This window comes from Suricata suricatta, chromosome 11, assembly GCF_006229205.1.
Source record: "Suricata suricatta isolate VVHF042 chromosome 11, meerkat_22Aug2017_6uvM2_HiC, whole genome shotgun sequence".
In the NCBI taxonomy this organism is placed as follows: domain Eukaryota; kingdom Metazoa; phylum Chordata; class Mammalia; order Carnivora; family Herpestidae; genus Suricata; species Suricata suricatta.
In genome coordinates, this window is record NC_043710.1 from 68,887,180 (window position 1) to 68,903,666 (window position 16,487).

General features: G+C 34.8%; 1 protein-coding gene across 1 annotated transcript in view; it reads left to right on the forward strand.

The window, feature by feature from the left end:
• TYR (tyrosinase) overlaps window positions 1–16,487 on the forward strand; it is a 96,793-nt gene that overhangs the window by 9,786 nt on the left and 70,520 nt on the right. Inside the window, exon 2 of the mRNA XM_029914688.1 lies at window positions 539–755. Within this exon, the coding sequence (XP_029770548.1) occupies window positions 539–755 (217 nt within the window). The remainder of the gene's footprint in view (window positions 1–538; window positions 756–16,487) is intronic.

A 16,487-nucleotide genomic window follows, 5' to 3' on the forward strand; every position in this document is an offset into this window, starting at 1 on the left:
TGGGCACCCAACCAGCAAAGTCACATAACAGATGTTTAACGGATGTTTGTCAGATTAATTTTCACCTCAAATAAACATTTGACAAAATTATATGCAGTAGCTATTATTATCCTCATTTGGTAGACGCAATTTAGGAAATTTAATTCATTTTCTTAAGTAGATGCAAGACTAGAAGTCTGTCCTAGACTTTAACTTTCACTGCTTATGCTGCCCTGCAACCCTCAGATGGCCTGCTTCAGTTTACTTTAATTTTTTTAATGTATATTTATTTTTGAGAGAGACAGACAGAGTGTGAGCAGGGGAGAAGCAGAGATAGAGGGAGACACAGAATCTGAAGCAGGTTCTAGACTCTGAGCTGTCAGCACAGAGCCCTTTATGGGTCTTGAAGCCACAAACCACCAGATCATGACCTGAGCTGAAGTGGGACCTTTAACCAACGGAGCCACCCAGGGCTCCCCTTAACAGTTTACTTTAAAATGTTAACCTCTTGATAATAATTTTCAGCCATAACTCCTTTAATATAAAGGTTTTTGTGTAGATCATCTGTACCCGGTTGGAGGAGTACAACAGCCGTCAAGCTCTATGTGATGGAACTCCGGAGGGACCATTACTGCGCAATCCCGGAAACCACGACAAAGCCAGGACCCCGAGGCTCCCCTCCTCTGCTGATGTGGAATTTTGCCTAAGTCTGACCCAGTATGAATCGGATTCCATGGATAAAGCTGCCAATTTCAGTTTTAGGAATACATTGGAAGGTAATTCCTTTTTTCACTCATTTAAATTTTCCTCCGTTTTTCTGAACTCATGTTTACAATCTCTTATTCAAAATCCCAGTCCAGATATTTAAGAATACCAAGTTTTCTTAATAAGGACAGGTACATATTGCCTATGTGGCCAATAATCCTCAAAGAGTCTGAGTGGAACACCATAATCCAACACATACAACTCTTCAGCAAGATGGATGAATACACCCACCATGGCAATAAAGAAAGATGGTTGGCAGCTGAAGGGTGAATAAGGTCAGGTTTTTCCACTAATAGAGTATTGGTGCTAAACAAAACATTGTCAGACCATTTTGTATTTCGGAATTATAGACAAAGGACTGTGTATCTATCATACTTTGCAAGTTTTAGTATTTTATCTAGTTTAAAACACTTTGGGAATGAGGCTCTTGGAGTCAAGCCCATTCTCTTATCTATAAGAAAGATAAAAACCATATATTAGGTTAAGTAACCATCCCATTATCCCTCAAGATTTCTCTACTTTGTCAAAGATTCCTTCTCAGAGACTCTTCTAGGTCCTACTTTTCCTACAAAGCTTTCAGTCTTGCTTGCTCTTCCCTTTAGCACCTGTTCATTCTCTGCTCAGTGTTGTCCTAGTCATGAAACACACTTTTTCCACCTCAATACACATTATGGAAACAAACTATAAACAAAACCAACCAACCAACCAACCAACCAACCAACCAACCAAGAACATTCACTCAAGTCATAGATTTAATGGGAGATTTGGGAAGACGGGGCCAATTTGTAGCAATTTCGACAACTCAACATTTAACACTAAACAATCTACCTCCTAATGAACTCCTTGGCACCCTACCATGTAAATAAATCTTTCTCTCATTTCTTTATTTTTAACTTTTCTGAAGTTATTTTGAGAGAGAGAGATAGAAAGAGAGAGAGAGTAAGGGGGCGAGGGGCACGGGGTGGGGGGAGAAGGAGAATCTTAAGCAGGCTCCATGGGGCTTGAGATCATGACCCTGAGATAATGAGCTAAGCTGAAATCAAGAGTCAGGTGCTTAAGCTACTGAGCCACCCAGGGGTCCCTCTTCTTAACTTTTTTTGTCTTGTTTTCTTGTCATTGTGATTGTTTTATCCAACTTTTGTTGCTCAATGATGCAGAGTACTTTTACTATGTCTTTCGTATCCCTGTACCCTTCCAATCCACAACCTTGGGGCCTTGCTCTCCTCAAGAAGCAATTTAAACAAGAAGTATATCACCCTAAAGAGCAATCCTGTGTCTAGCCATTAAAATAAAAATTATATTCATCTTTCATAAGTAATATTAATGGTTAAAATTTTCCTTCTAATCACTATTTGCAAGGCACTGTGCCAAACATTTTGTATAGCACTATCTCCCTTATTACAACCATCCTCTGAGAAAGATAGCACCATTATTTCCAGTTTAAAGAGAGGAAACATGACTATAGATATTATATGATTTGCCTATAACCACTCCTTCATTAAGTGACAGAACCAAACCTGTTCTGAGAATTATCAAGTGCCAAAACCCAAGAGTCCTTTCCATAGTATTCTGATGACCCAGAGTGGATTGAGAGTTTCTTGAGGGTGAGTGATAAATATATCAAGCTGTACCTCAATTATGTAAGAAGGCAGTGCATGGATCCCAGGTGTCTAGGAGGCTATATTGGGGAAAGGTGCACACACAAGTTGGCAGTCACCATCTGGGAGGATGGTGTGTCCCATTGGAGTTTGCCAGAGGTTAACAGTGTAGGACTACAAATTCTGTCTTAAGGACTCTGCAGAGTTGGGTTCCATCCTTAAGGGAACAGGGGTACTTTACACATTTTTCAGGCAGGTTTTCTAGCAGTGATAAAACATGGAACTTTGTTACTCAGGGACATTAGTTGGTCCCAGAAATAAGTAGGGAAGCCACACTTGTCTGGGTCTCAAGTCTGAAAAAGAAAGTGGCTTGAGCTGTGTCAACTCAGCCAGTGGCTTCCAAATGAGCTTCTAATGCACAGAGGTAAGTACAGAACATCAGGTTTATCACAAAGAATTTGCTACTATTAATAAATTATGGTTGTGAATTTTTAAAAAATTTTCCAGTACTTTATTCTCTTTCATACATAGTCTAGTATGCTTTCTTGAGAAGAAAAGCATATCATGGCATATTATCTGGTCATAATTGATGTTCAATAAGCTTTTGATAACTGAATACATAAATGAAGCCTAAGGCACTTGAAATTGCATAACTCATCACTTAGCTGATTTATCCATGTTGTGTGTTGCCAATACACCAGTGGAAAAATCTTAGAAAACGTTGATCTGAGCTATCAGCAAAGATTTTCCCTGATCAAAGGCACATTTTTGTACTCTTTCCTTTAAACTTTTACTCAGAAATAATTTTAAGCCTACAGAAAAATTAGAGCAATAAAACAGTACAAAATACATGCATATACCCAGATGCCCTTACTGTTTACTTTATATCTTGTTTGCTTTCTCTCTTTCCCAATCTGAACCACTTGAAGGTGAGTTGTATAAACTCCAACACTTTACCCCTGGATATGTCAGTGTATTCTTCCATAGAGTAAGAATATTCTCTTACATAGCCACCAACCAGTCATTAACTTTAGTAAATTCTATATTTATATCAAGCTTTATTCTAATCTAATATTTCCATTTTTTTTCAATAGGCCCATAATATCCTTTATATAATTTTTTTTCTCTGTACAGGAGCCAGTTTTAGGGGCAGTTAACATTTGGTTGTCATGTCTCCTTAGCCTCTTTTAATTTGAAATATTTTTACAGTTTTTTTAAAGGAGATAGACATGTGGGGAAAATGCTTTCCATCCCTCCATTTTTAAATAAAATTTCTTAGCCAGAATTCTACAAGAGGTGACTTTGCATCTTTCTAAGAGGGTATCACATCTGGGCACAGGACAACCATCTGTCCTACGCTGGCAATGTTAATTTGATCATCTGCTCCAGGTGTGGTCCAATCTCCCCACTCTATAATGACCAATTTTTCTCCTTCAAAATAATAAATTGACTACATGGAGGCATTTTTAATATGATGCAAATATCCTGCTTTCTCCTAAAGTTGCCCTCCATTGATGGTTACAAAATGATAACTTTCCAGATTCAGCACTCCCTTTACATTTCTTAGCACTCAGGATTCTACTGTTAGCAAGAGCCCCCCTTCCTTCCTCCCTTCCTTCTTCCTTCTTCCTTCCATTCTACGATCTGTCTATTGGTATCAATATATCTATGGTATGGAGTAAAGATTTTCAATTTTTTTCTGTAGTATATAATTCATTAAGGTGCATAATTATCTCAATGCTCAAATGGCCCCAGATTTCACCCATGGGCACACCTTTAAGCTGTCTCTTATGCCTCTGTTTCACATCCCCATGATTCTTTTCAGCATTTTCTTTCTTACTGGTATAGCAATGTATTCTAGAATCATCTTGTGCCATACTCCCTCAGGCTTGGAATCAGTTATATTTCTTCAGAAACAATGGTTCCTTTCAGTGGGCAAGGGTATAAGAATCAAAGATCTGGGAGTCAGTTTTGTTCGCCGGACACATTTTAAAACCAGGATAGGGTGGGATGTGGAATGTCTGGGCTTACAAGTAGTGCTCAAGTGAGTATAGTGTGAGGAGAGCAGGACTGGAGAAGCAGGAGCAAAGACAGCTACTGCATTCTTCTCTCTCAGTAAACACAGGTGAAATGGACTTGTCCGTTTTAACTGAACCCCCTGGTTATCACTGTCCTTTGTTTATTTCTAGCCTTTTGAGATGTGTGTAACATACATCCCATTCAACAAATTCTCACAGTCAGTCCTGAGATAAAGGAATTGTGTTTTCAATACTGAAGTTATTTATGTTACCTCAGCTTTCTTCCTAGATTTCAATGCTGAAATAAATATTGAAAATGTGCCACTTGTGAATTGTGTAAAAGAGACTCGTGTTCTTAGAAAAATCAAAGACAAATAAGTCTGCAATATAAAAGGTAGTGTTCTGATTTGGCTAAAAAGCTGGTCCCCGTGCAGAATGGGGTATTAGATTCAAAGAAGGATATTTTCATGTCCAAATCTCTGACTGCCCATGGTATCTTGTATTTCAAGGTTTATAATGCTGCTAATGCCAAATCAGTAGTGGTATGTGTGTTGGGGGCTGAGGGAGGACCAACAGTTTAGCAAAGTGGTTAAAAGCAATCAAACTGATTCAGATTTGATCCAAACTCCACCACTTCTAAGATATATTATTTTGAATAAATTATTTTACTTCTGGGCCTTGGTTTTGCCATCTCTCAAATGTAGCTATGAATAATAATTTATGTAAAGATTAAATGATAAAATACATGTAAGGAATTTATGATATTTCTTCAATAAGTGGCAGCTATAATTATGTTAAATTGGGATTAGTTGCTGATGACTCAGTTATCACTAATTAATTTTTCTGACAATCAGCTTAGAAACCAAGTATAGACTGACTCCTGAGATAATAGATCATTAAGGGCCAGGTGTGGTAGAAAAATAAAGAGGGAGAAAGGTGGGAAAATATTGTTGAGATAGACCCAAAGATAGACAGCATTTCTGGAGATAAAGAGCTTTTCAGGGGAATTCCCAAAAACAAAGAGACAAGGGAAAAGATAGCTCCTATTACCCAAAAGGGATAAAGGTGCAAGAACAAGAAACAAATCTAATTTAAAGTTGTGTTCACAATCTTAAGTGCAACTTAGGATCATGGAAATGTACAGATGGAAGACACCTGTGTATTCACTCCCACATCCCATACTGTGCTGAGATGCCACCAGGACAACATCCCTATGTGGCCATTCAAAGACAGGGACTAACCTACCTCATGTGGGAGAACAAAAAGTTCCAGGTTAAGGAAAAATCCTAGTTCTATTCCATGGAAAGAACCCTGTATGACCCTGTTACCCTAATCAATTATGGACATACAAGGGCGCATAAAGATAACAATTACATAGTTTCTGACCTCAAGGAGCTTGCCATCTAATGAGGAAATACCTCATGAATACGTGGGGAAAAACACAATATGATAGTATACAATGAGCTAAGAACCCAGAAATAAACCAGAAATATTTCCTTAAAAGACAAAAAATAGAAGTGGATTTTGAAATATCAATAGTTATTCACCAAGAAGAGAAGAAGAAAGGCATTTCCAACAGAAAGAACAACATGTGCAGTGGAAGAGAGGTGTGAAAGTGTGAAATTAGTTACCAAAATAATTAGAAGTTGTATATGACTAAAATATTAACTTTGCAATGGGAAATAAGAAGAGGTATAAAGAGGTATATAAAGGTATATATCATATGTACCATTGTTTCTCAATCTTCTCTGGAGGAAAAAATGTTATAGACCCCTAAAATATGCCCAAAGATCCCTAGGGAATTAAGAAACTAAAGTTTGTTCCAAGTAAATGTCTCTTATAGCTTCCCTGTAAAAGAAGTATATTTGAAAACCCAGAGTTTAAAAATCATGATGTAATGTTTTTATTTTCAAGAATATGTCTATATACCTTGTTTCATGAAACACTGCTATAGACAGTGTGTTCAGGAGAGGCCAGGAGGAAGTTGACATGATCTCTGTATGTCAGCAAGGTATGAAACTAGCAGCCTTAGCAGAATGCAGGAAGATTAATCAGTGAGCTGTTGAGGGGATGGTGGATAGTAAGGGCTTGTTTTCAGTTAGTGAGATTGAGATGCAGATGAGTTGGTTAGAGTAGGACAAGAGTATTACTTAGAGTTGGTAACCAAATGTGAGACAGACAAGAGAGCAACACATTGAGTATGGTTCTAAAACAGCTCCCACTGACTTCTCATATTTGGTCCTTCTTTTGGCCTCTCAGTCTATACACTATTAAAATATCTAGTTTATCTTCCTATGATAGCTCTTCTAAAATAAATGCTATTATGATTCTCCAGAACTTTCCTTTCCAGCAGCCCTTCAACCCTTTCTATTTTTTTTTTTTTTTGTGACTGCCAGACACATCCCTGGGAATTATCTTACCTCTTCATTTGCTAGGACTTCAGCAGTTCAAGAAAGTAAAAAAAAAAAAAAAAAAAAGAGCTCTGGGCTTTAATGAAAGAAAATGGAAGTTTTGAAATTTTGAATGATGTTTTGTAACTGTGCATATTTGAAGAGAAAGACTAGCAGCTAGTCACACTGAAGTCTCAAAAAATGGCCTAGTTTTCAGTGTCTGTACATGAGAAATGGACTTATTAGGACTTCCGGAAATCATCACACAAACTCAAAAACTAAATGCCATTGAGACTAACTGTAAATCTTAATGCCAAAGAGATTATTTCAGTGGAGTGAAAAATTCTAGTGATGGGAAGGCTCCAGTCCTCTCTGGCACATCTTACCCATTCTGGTGGAATCAGAAAGCTGAACAGCTTGGTATAGATTGGTGTTCACTGACTTAGAACAGAAGTGAAAAGTTGTAAGGACCTCAGAACAAGAAAACTTTTCCAACTGTGGTTATTTAACTCCCCAGAATTACCACCTTGGCAAACTTATTGGTATTCTGATTAGGCAATGTTCCTGATCATAATACCAATAAGAATTTCTGTGTGCCAGACATTCTCATTTCTCACAGGTTAGATGATTTAATCCTCACAACATCCCTCTGATATTTAATATTCACTGGTTAAACTAAAGCATCATTTTACATAGTTACTCCAGTGAGTTTAGGAAGCAATGTGTCTCCTTCCAGTTGAATGAGCTGCTCATTTGGCTCAATGGATCGCCTCTTTTCTCCTCACTCCAAGTTCGCCAGGAAAACAGGACCCTTCAAATAACATGTAGGGAATTCAGACAAGTATCTTGTGTACAACTTTCCAAGTGGGTTTGCTTTGAATGTGCTTCTCTAATCAGGAGATAACATTAACTTCTGAAAAAGCCTGAAATAAAATAAGGATTGCTTTATATGTATGTTTTACAAGATCAACGCAGAAGCTATACTCAGGGAAGAGTAATATTTGTGTACTAGGTTCACAAAAAAGAAGTCAAGCATAATTCCTATATATGAAATGCCTGTTAAATTCTTAATCAGTGCCTTCTTTCCCAAAGCAGAAAGGTGGCAAGATCAGAATACATTTATTTTATCTGGCCATTAGAATGCCAGATACAATAAATGTATTCTGATGCAGTGATTGCCTGTTCAAAACTGACTTTTTGAACATTAGGAGGCATTCTAAATTTTGTGGACACAGATTTCTTTAGGCTCAAAGACATTGTTCAGACATTTGGGTAGTAGAAACTCACAGTTTTATTACATTTTTTAACCAGAAAACAAAACCTTAAAAACAAAATAGTTTAGAGTTTGGGGATATTATTGCTTGGTACTTGGTAAACTTTTAGCAACAAATGTTATAGCCTGAGATCTCTCTTAAAAAAAAAAGAAAGAAAGAAAAAGTAAAGCAAAAGAAAAAAATAGCATGTTGGGCCCTATATATTATATAGTTTTGAATGATTCTTCTGTTTCTACTCCCTCCGACTAGTTGTACTGGAATGCAAATTGTCCTTGCCAAATGTGTATATTGAGAAAGTAAAGTAATTTATTTAAGGCACGTGTCATCCTTCCTATGAATTAAGAGGTGCTGGCATAATGTTCTGGCAAACCCCATCTTGGAAAGCCACACGAGAGAAAGAGAGAGAATTTCCCAGAGTGGAGCAGGGCCCCATAAAGTGGTTTGAGACACTGATTTTGAAGGCATATAGCAATATATTTGAGTATCAGTTTTAACATTATGTATGAGTATCTTATTCCTCATTTTAAACGTGTATTTAATAATTACGTGTTTAGACTACTGTGAGAATGTACACACATCTAGCTACACTATATACACAAGAAATGTTTTCTTCTCCCTACTCCTGTCTTTGTAATCTTAAATAGTCAACTTCCCTTATAATTTAGCAAAGTTATTAGTCTTCATGATATGTGTTTATCTATAATAGAGAGCTTTTATATATTTTTTCATCATTTGAATTTACTGCTGAAGAAAATAGCTGTTTGCTAAAGGATAATTTTATTTTCCATTTAAGGTCCCAGAAGATCTTTAAGGAGCAAAATAATAATGCACCTGTTCTAGGTGTATTCTATTTTTATGCATTTATTTATCTAACAAATATGAGTTGAGAAACTTCAAGATACCAAAGACAAAGTAACTACATCTTGTGTAGGACTGCTTTGTTATCTAAAATATTTTGACTGCAGTATCTATTTACAACTCATATAAAATATGGAGAACTCCAGTTTTTGTTAATGTGGGTTATATTTATTTCTACTTACCATTTTTAAAGCTAAAACTAAGAAAAAATTGAAAACATTTATTTATTCATTAAAATGACAAAATTACTCATTACATGCATATAAGTAACATAATTTAATATATTTTATAAAAATAGAAGGTAACATGGCATTGTTTTATATTTTTGCAAAAAAAGAAGACATCTGGATTCTATGTCTGCTTCCATAATCAATGTAGGATAATATGGAATTTGGTTGAAAACTGGAGAAAACTCAGTCTCACACAGATACAAAGTTAGAATAAGGAGAAGTATTTTTTAAAATATTTTCTGATAATTATGGATCTATTTTTGTACAACAAAACTCAACAAGTGGTAATTTCTTAAAAACTGAGTTTCACTGTCAAATCTGAACCCATATAAATGAAGTTTTTGCACTTGTTATGTTAAATTCTTCTCAAATGTCTCTTACATCATGAATGGATTTATCCTCATATTTATTTTGTAATATCAATCATAAGTCGTCTGCAAAATATTGGCTTCCTGAGACCTGTAGATCTGTCAAAGTTTGAAATATCTCGTTACATAATATCGAAAAATGACATTCATTAGTATCACCAATAAATCATCTCATCAGAAATGTCTTAAAGTATTAACAAGCTCTTGAGCTTATAGTGATGGAACTGAAATTTTCAAAATTCTGTTTTTGTTTGAAAACTAAAATTGTATCATTGGTGAAAAATATCAGCAGTTGTTTTCTTTTAAATGACATACTTATTTTGTTCAATATCAAGAAAATGTCTGCCAAATGCTTAAATCTGATAACCATAGTTTACCTCAAAATTGTACATTCTAATAGAAATGGATTCCATTAAAAGCATGGTTATTTCAGTTCTCAACATAAACGATGGCACAAGTGCTTTTCCTCTTAGATAACCATCATACTTCAGACTACAGCAGAAGTATTACATGTTTATGTCCCATTCTGCCTTCTGCAGGTTACCAAAGACATAGCAAGACTTTGGTCACTGATACATTCCCAACCCTGCTTCTGTTATCTGACCGAGCACTAGTCACTCCACTCTGGGTGGGTGTCTTAAAAGAAATCTTTGTGCAAAAACAATGGACTTTTTATATGGCCCAAAATATAGAAGAATTACAGTCAATAAACTAACAAAAGTACATAGATTTCCACTTATGGAAAAGTGGAGTAGACAGACATTTCCCTATTCCTCTAAGTACAATTTAAATCTCTGTATATTGTATATAAAACAGAATAATATGAATGGTGAAGATAAGGCAGACTAGCTAGAGACCCTGGGATCTCTTGACCATGTTAGTGAGTCCCTTGTGATTTCTTTTTGCCTTATATATCCAAGATCTATTGCTGAATAAGCCTGAAAATAGCAAGAGGGTTAGACAAAAACAAAAGCAAAAAAGCAATAAAAACTTGCTCTCTGTAGTTAAAAGTCAAGGAGTAGGGCAGAAAGCTTTTAGGCAAAAACAAGTATACTCCATTTAAACACCAAGAGAGAAAATGAAATGAAATGAAACAAAAGAAAAGAAGAAGAGAGAAAGAGAGAAGAAAGAAAAGCTGGTTGGGGTGACTAGACCTCAATCATTATCAAATTAACATTGTGTCCCAGTCCTCTGCCTGCATGGTGTCAGAGAAGTCTGACTAAGAAGCAGAGATTTCCCAGGAATAAATCTCACTTGATCATGGTGAAAAATTATTTTAATGTACCATTGAATTTGATTTGTTAGTATCTTGTTGAAAATTTTTCATCCAGTTTCATCAGGGATATTGACCTGTAATTGTCATTTTTAGTGGAGTCTTTGGTTTTGGAATCAAGGTAGTGCTGGCTTCATAGAATGAGTTTGGAAGCTTCCTTCCATTTCCACTTTTTGGAAAACTCTGAGGAAAATAAGTATTAACTCTGCTTTAAAAGTCTGGTAGAATTCCCCTGGGAAGCCATGTGGCCCAGAACTCTTATTGTTAGGAGATTTTTGAAAACAGATTCAGGGTCTTTGCTGGTATGAGCCTTTTCAAATTTTCTGTTTCTTCCTGTTTGAGTTTTGGTACTGTGTAGGTGTCTAGGTATTTGTCCATTTCTTCCAGATTTTCCAGTTTGTTGACATATAATTTTTCATACAATTTTCTTATAACTGTTTGTATTTCTCTGGTGTTGGTGGGAATGCAAACTAGTGCATCCACTCTGGTATGGAGGCTACTCAAAAATTAAAAATAGAACTACCCTATGACCCAGCAATTGCACTACTAGAAATTTATCCAGAGGATACAAAAATGCTGATTTGAAGGGGTACATGCACCCCAGTGTTTATCACAGCACTATCAACAATAGCCAAATTATGGAAAGAACTCAACTGTTCATTGACTGATGAATAGATAAAGAAGGTGTGGTATATGTATATGTATGTATATACATACATAATGGAATAATACTCAATGATGAAAAAGAATGAAATCTTGCCATTTGCAACAATGAGGATGGAATACACTAAGTGAAATAAGTCAGTTGGAGAGAGATATTGTATGATTTCACTCATATGTGGAACTGAGAAACTCAACAGATGAGAATAGGGGAAAGGAAGGAAAAATAATTTAGAAACAGAGAGGGTAGCAAACCTTAAGAGACTTTTAAATACAGAAAACAAACTGAGGGTTGCTGAATGGGAGGTGGGTGAGGGGAGGGCTAAATGCATGATGGGCATTAAGGAGGGTACTTGTTGGGATGAGTACTGGGTGTCATATGTAAAAGATGAATCACTTGGTTCTACTTCTAAAGCCAAGACTACACTATATGTTAACTAACTTGAATTTAAATTTAAAAATAAATAAATAAATAATAAATTAATAAATAAATAGCAGAGATTTCCATCCCAACCATGCAGTCAGGAACCATTCCCCCTACCTTACATGAAGGTGATGCAGAGAACCTGCACTTCCATACCTACCTTACAGTAAGAAGGTGACTCTCTCCTTCTCTGCTGGATTGGTGTCAAAGGAGACCTATAGTGAGGCAAGGCCTCTACTATTACCCAGTGACATTGAGGCCATTTGATCTGTGTAATGTGTGGAGGCCAGGTGGGAAGCAATAATGAGGCATTTCTACCTTTCATACCTCTCAAAGTATAGAGGCTTCATGGAAATCAGGTCAATTAGAGAACCTAGACTTTTATCCCCACCTAGCAGTTATGAGGCAATAACTGTTTCCCTTTCCCTTGCTGATGTTGAAGCAGAGAAAGCCAGTTATAATGAGATTTAATAAGATCAAGAGTCTCAAAACATAATATACAAAATATCTAGGTTTCAAACACAAATCACTCATCACACCAAGAAAATTTCATGCTTGAATGAAAAAAGGCCATTAGTAGACAGTAAACACTGAGATAACAGAGAGAAACATCATATAATGATGAGTCATTCTTCCAAGAAGACATAGCATTTCTAAATGTATATGTACCAAACAATGGAGCTCCAAAATATATGAAGCAAGAGCTGATAAAACTGAAACGAAAAACAGACAAATCCACAATGGCATAGTTAGAGAATTTAACACCCCTTTCTAGACAATTGATAAGGCTTGACAGAATATTTATAAGGATATAGAAGAACTCACAACACTATTAACCAAAAAGGTCCAATTGACATTTACAGAACACTTCATACCACAACAAAAGAATAAACATTCTTTTTGAATGTTCACAAAACATATACAAACACGGACCATATCCTAGACCATAAAATAAACCTCAACAGATATAAAAGAATTGAAATCATACAGACAGTGTTATTTTACCAAAATAGAATCAAACTAGAAATCAATCAGTAACATGAAGCTAACAGGAAAACATCATTAGAAAAAGGGAAAGAAAGAAAACCACAGCCCAACATCCCTCATGTAAGGCTAGTTTAATAGGTAAGTGTCTTATATCTAGACTTTTACAAGGACAGTATCTTGGCTGTAATATTATATTATAGGTTCTCAAGGTGATACCATTGGGGGGACTTGAATAAAGGGAACATGAAATTTCTCATTTTTTAATATTTGTATGTGAATCTACAACTATCTCAAAATAGAATTTAAAAGATAAAAAATATAATTACAACTGTAATTAAAAAAACAAACAAACAAACAAAGCCAAGGTACAAGCAAAACTGTTCACTTTTAAATAGATGGAAGAGATAAAAGACCCTACTATTAAGGGTTCTTGTTTGGTCAAGAAATTGACAATATTTTTGTACATTGGCCTTATTCATAAATCAAGAAATGCAATTTGTAGTATCATCCAAGATAATATTATAGTTATTGACACATGGGAAACAGCTTAGGGCAAACATAATATGGATTTTATTCTAAATGTTTATTCTGCAAATAGCTATTATCATTTCTTTATAGGGTAGAATAAATAGAAAGTTGATCATTAGAATAAATTATTTGGGAAATATATATGGCACATACTCTTTTTAACACATCTTAGAATAAGAAATCTGAGAAGTTGTACAATATAGAAAGCTGTTTTGATTTGTTTAAGTAGAAAAATTTCCAACATGTTTGACCATAGAACCCATTTACTCCTCTCACCTTGTGTCTTTTATTTCTCCAAATACTGTTTTAAAATTGTTTGGTTTATAACTTACACTTACTTGGAAAAATCGGATCTAAAATTAAATCTACAAATAACATCTACAAATTAAATCTACAAATAACAAGGGTTAACTCTAGTCTCTGTCTTTTTCAAGCCAGTCAGTTTCATGCCAGAGACTATAAATAATTTTATTTTTCTTCTTTGTTGTTAAGTTTAAAAGAATCATAGTGATTATTTACATTCAAACTATTCCAGAAAATACAAAGGGAGGGACCACTTCCAAATTCATTCTATGAGGCCCTGATATCAAAACCAGATAAAGAATCCACTAAAAAAGAAAACTGTTTGATGGACATGGATGTAAAAATTCTCAATAAAATACTAGCAAACTGAATCCAACAATACATTAAAAGAATCATTCACCACAATCAAGTGGGAATAATTTCTGGGATGCAAGCGTATTTTAATATTCACAAATCAATCAAAGCTATACACCAGATTAATAAGAGAAAGGATAAGAATCATATGCTCATTTAATTAGATACACAAAAAGCATTTAACGAAGTATAACATCCATTCATCAAAACCCTCAAAAAAATAGGTTTAGAGAGAACATATTCAATATAATAAAGGCCATATGTGAAAACCCACAGCTAATATCATCCTCACTGGGAATAAACTGAGACTTTTTCATCTCTCGTCAGAAACAAGACAGGAATGTCCTCTCTCACCACTTGGTGAGCCATTACTTGGGTCCTAGCCACAGCCACATATTAGACAACAAAAAGAAACAAAAGGCATCCACATTGACAAGGAAGTACTAAAACTTGTACTATTTGCAGATGACATGATACTCTATATAGAAAACCCTGAAGACTCCACCAAAAAACTGCTAGAACTGATATACAAATTCAGTAAAGAAATTTAAGAATCAATCCCATTTACAATTGCACCAAAAACCATAAGATACCTAGGAATAATCCTAACCAAAGAAGTGAAAGACCGATACTCTGAAAACTATAAAACACTCATGATAGAAATTCAGGACAACACAAAGAAATAGAAAGATATTCCACAGTCATGGTTTGGAAGAATAAGTATCATTAAAATGTCTATACTTCCCAAAGCAATTTATGCATTTAATGCAATCCTTATTGAAATACCAGCAGCATTTTTCACAGAACTACAATAAATAATCCTAAAGTTTGTATAACACCACATAAGATCCAAAAATCTTGTCAGAATAGCCAAAATCAACACAAGAAAAAACAGGTGCTGGTGAGGATGTGGGGAAGGATGTGCACTGTTGGTGGGAATGCAAACTGGTGAAACCACTCTAAAAAACAGTATAGCGTTCCCTCAAAAAGTTAAAAGTAGAAATAGTCTATGATCCAAAAATTGCACTAATATGTATTTATCCAAAGAATACAAAAATCCTAATTCAAAGGGATACATGCATCCCAATAGCAGCATCACTTACAATAGCCGAACTATGGAAACAGCCTAAGCATCCATGAACTGATGAATAGATAAAATGGATAAAGATGTGTGTGTGTGTGTGCATATTACACTGTATGTTAACTAACTGGAATTTAAATAAAAATTGAAGTAAAGAAAAGAAACTGAAGTGATTATTTTTTTTAGTTAGTTATAGATTTCAGTAGAATTTTCTAGTACAGCATTAGCTGGATCCAGGGGAAAACATGTGAAATAGAAGCTTGTTTACAGTGCCAAGACTGTGTGAAATAAAAACTAGAAATGTCTGAAAAAAATTCGTTAAGGTTACTGTTCATACAACTCTGGACACCATCCAATTTTTATTGTATTGTGCTCTAGAGGATGAAATTATAAAATATAATATAGGTTGTACTACCTAGGGTTGTGTATTTTTATTGTGCTATAAATATATTCTCCTTTAAAAATTAAAATTAAGAAAAAGCTAATAGGTAACATTTATTGAGAGGTTATTAAATGTTAGGTACTTTAGTAAACAATTTTTCTACCTTTTACAACCTTATCCTAAGTGGTAAGTTTTATTTATTATCCCCACTCTATAGATTAGAAAAAAGTATGTCAGAAAGACAAGGTCATCTGCTTAGAGCAACATGGATCATAAATGGCAGAGCTGGAATCCAAAATCAATACTGAATTCTGAGCTCATAATCTCAGTGAGAAATGTTTAGAAATTTGACAAGTATACTACTATCCTTGAAGAGATATCACTTGAAGTCAAAACATGAGACCCTGGGCAAGCCATTTAAATTCACATAGCACATCTTTTTCAGCTATCGAATAGGGAGAATATTTCTATAGTGTCTATCTGTAAGTGTTCATATAAGTATCAAATAAGATAATGTTTACTAAATGTGGGAAGCCTCTGTTATACTACAATGAAGAAAATCTTTTTAAAGATTTGTTGTTTTTTTTTTCTTTTGTTGTTGTTGGGGTTTTTTGTTTTTTTTTTAATAAAACACAATTATTTTTTTAACATATGCAATTATTTTCCATCATTTATAATACAGTAGTTACAATGACACTCCAAACAGAAAATCAAAGTAATAAATCAAAACCCCAACTTCTATTTCATGTAATTAGACTTATACAGAAATTAGAAGGATAAGTAACAACTAGTTAATCACCTAATTTCACCACAATCTGAAGTGGCAATTGTTATATAGCAGCTTATCTATGATACATTCAAGATAAATGATACAATTTATTATTTTCCCATAAGCTAAAACACAGCCTGCTTAATACCTTTCCTTAAATTCCACCTCTATACTACAATATACTTGAGGTCCATGCAAAAAAGTAGCTACCTTTTATGTAGGAAATGGATGATTAAGTCTTTGGTG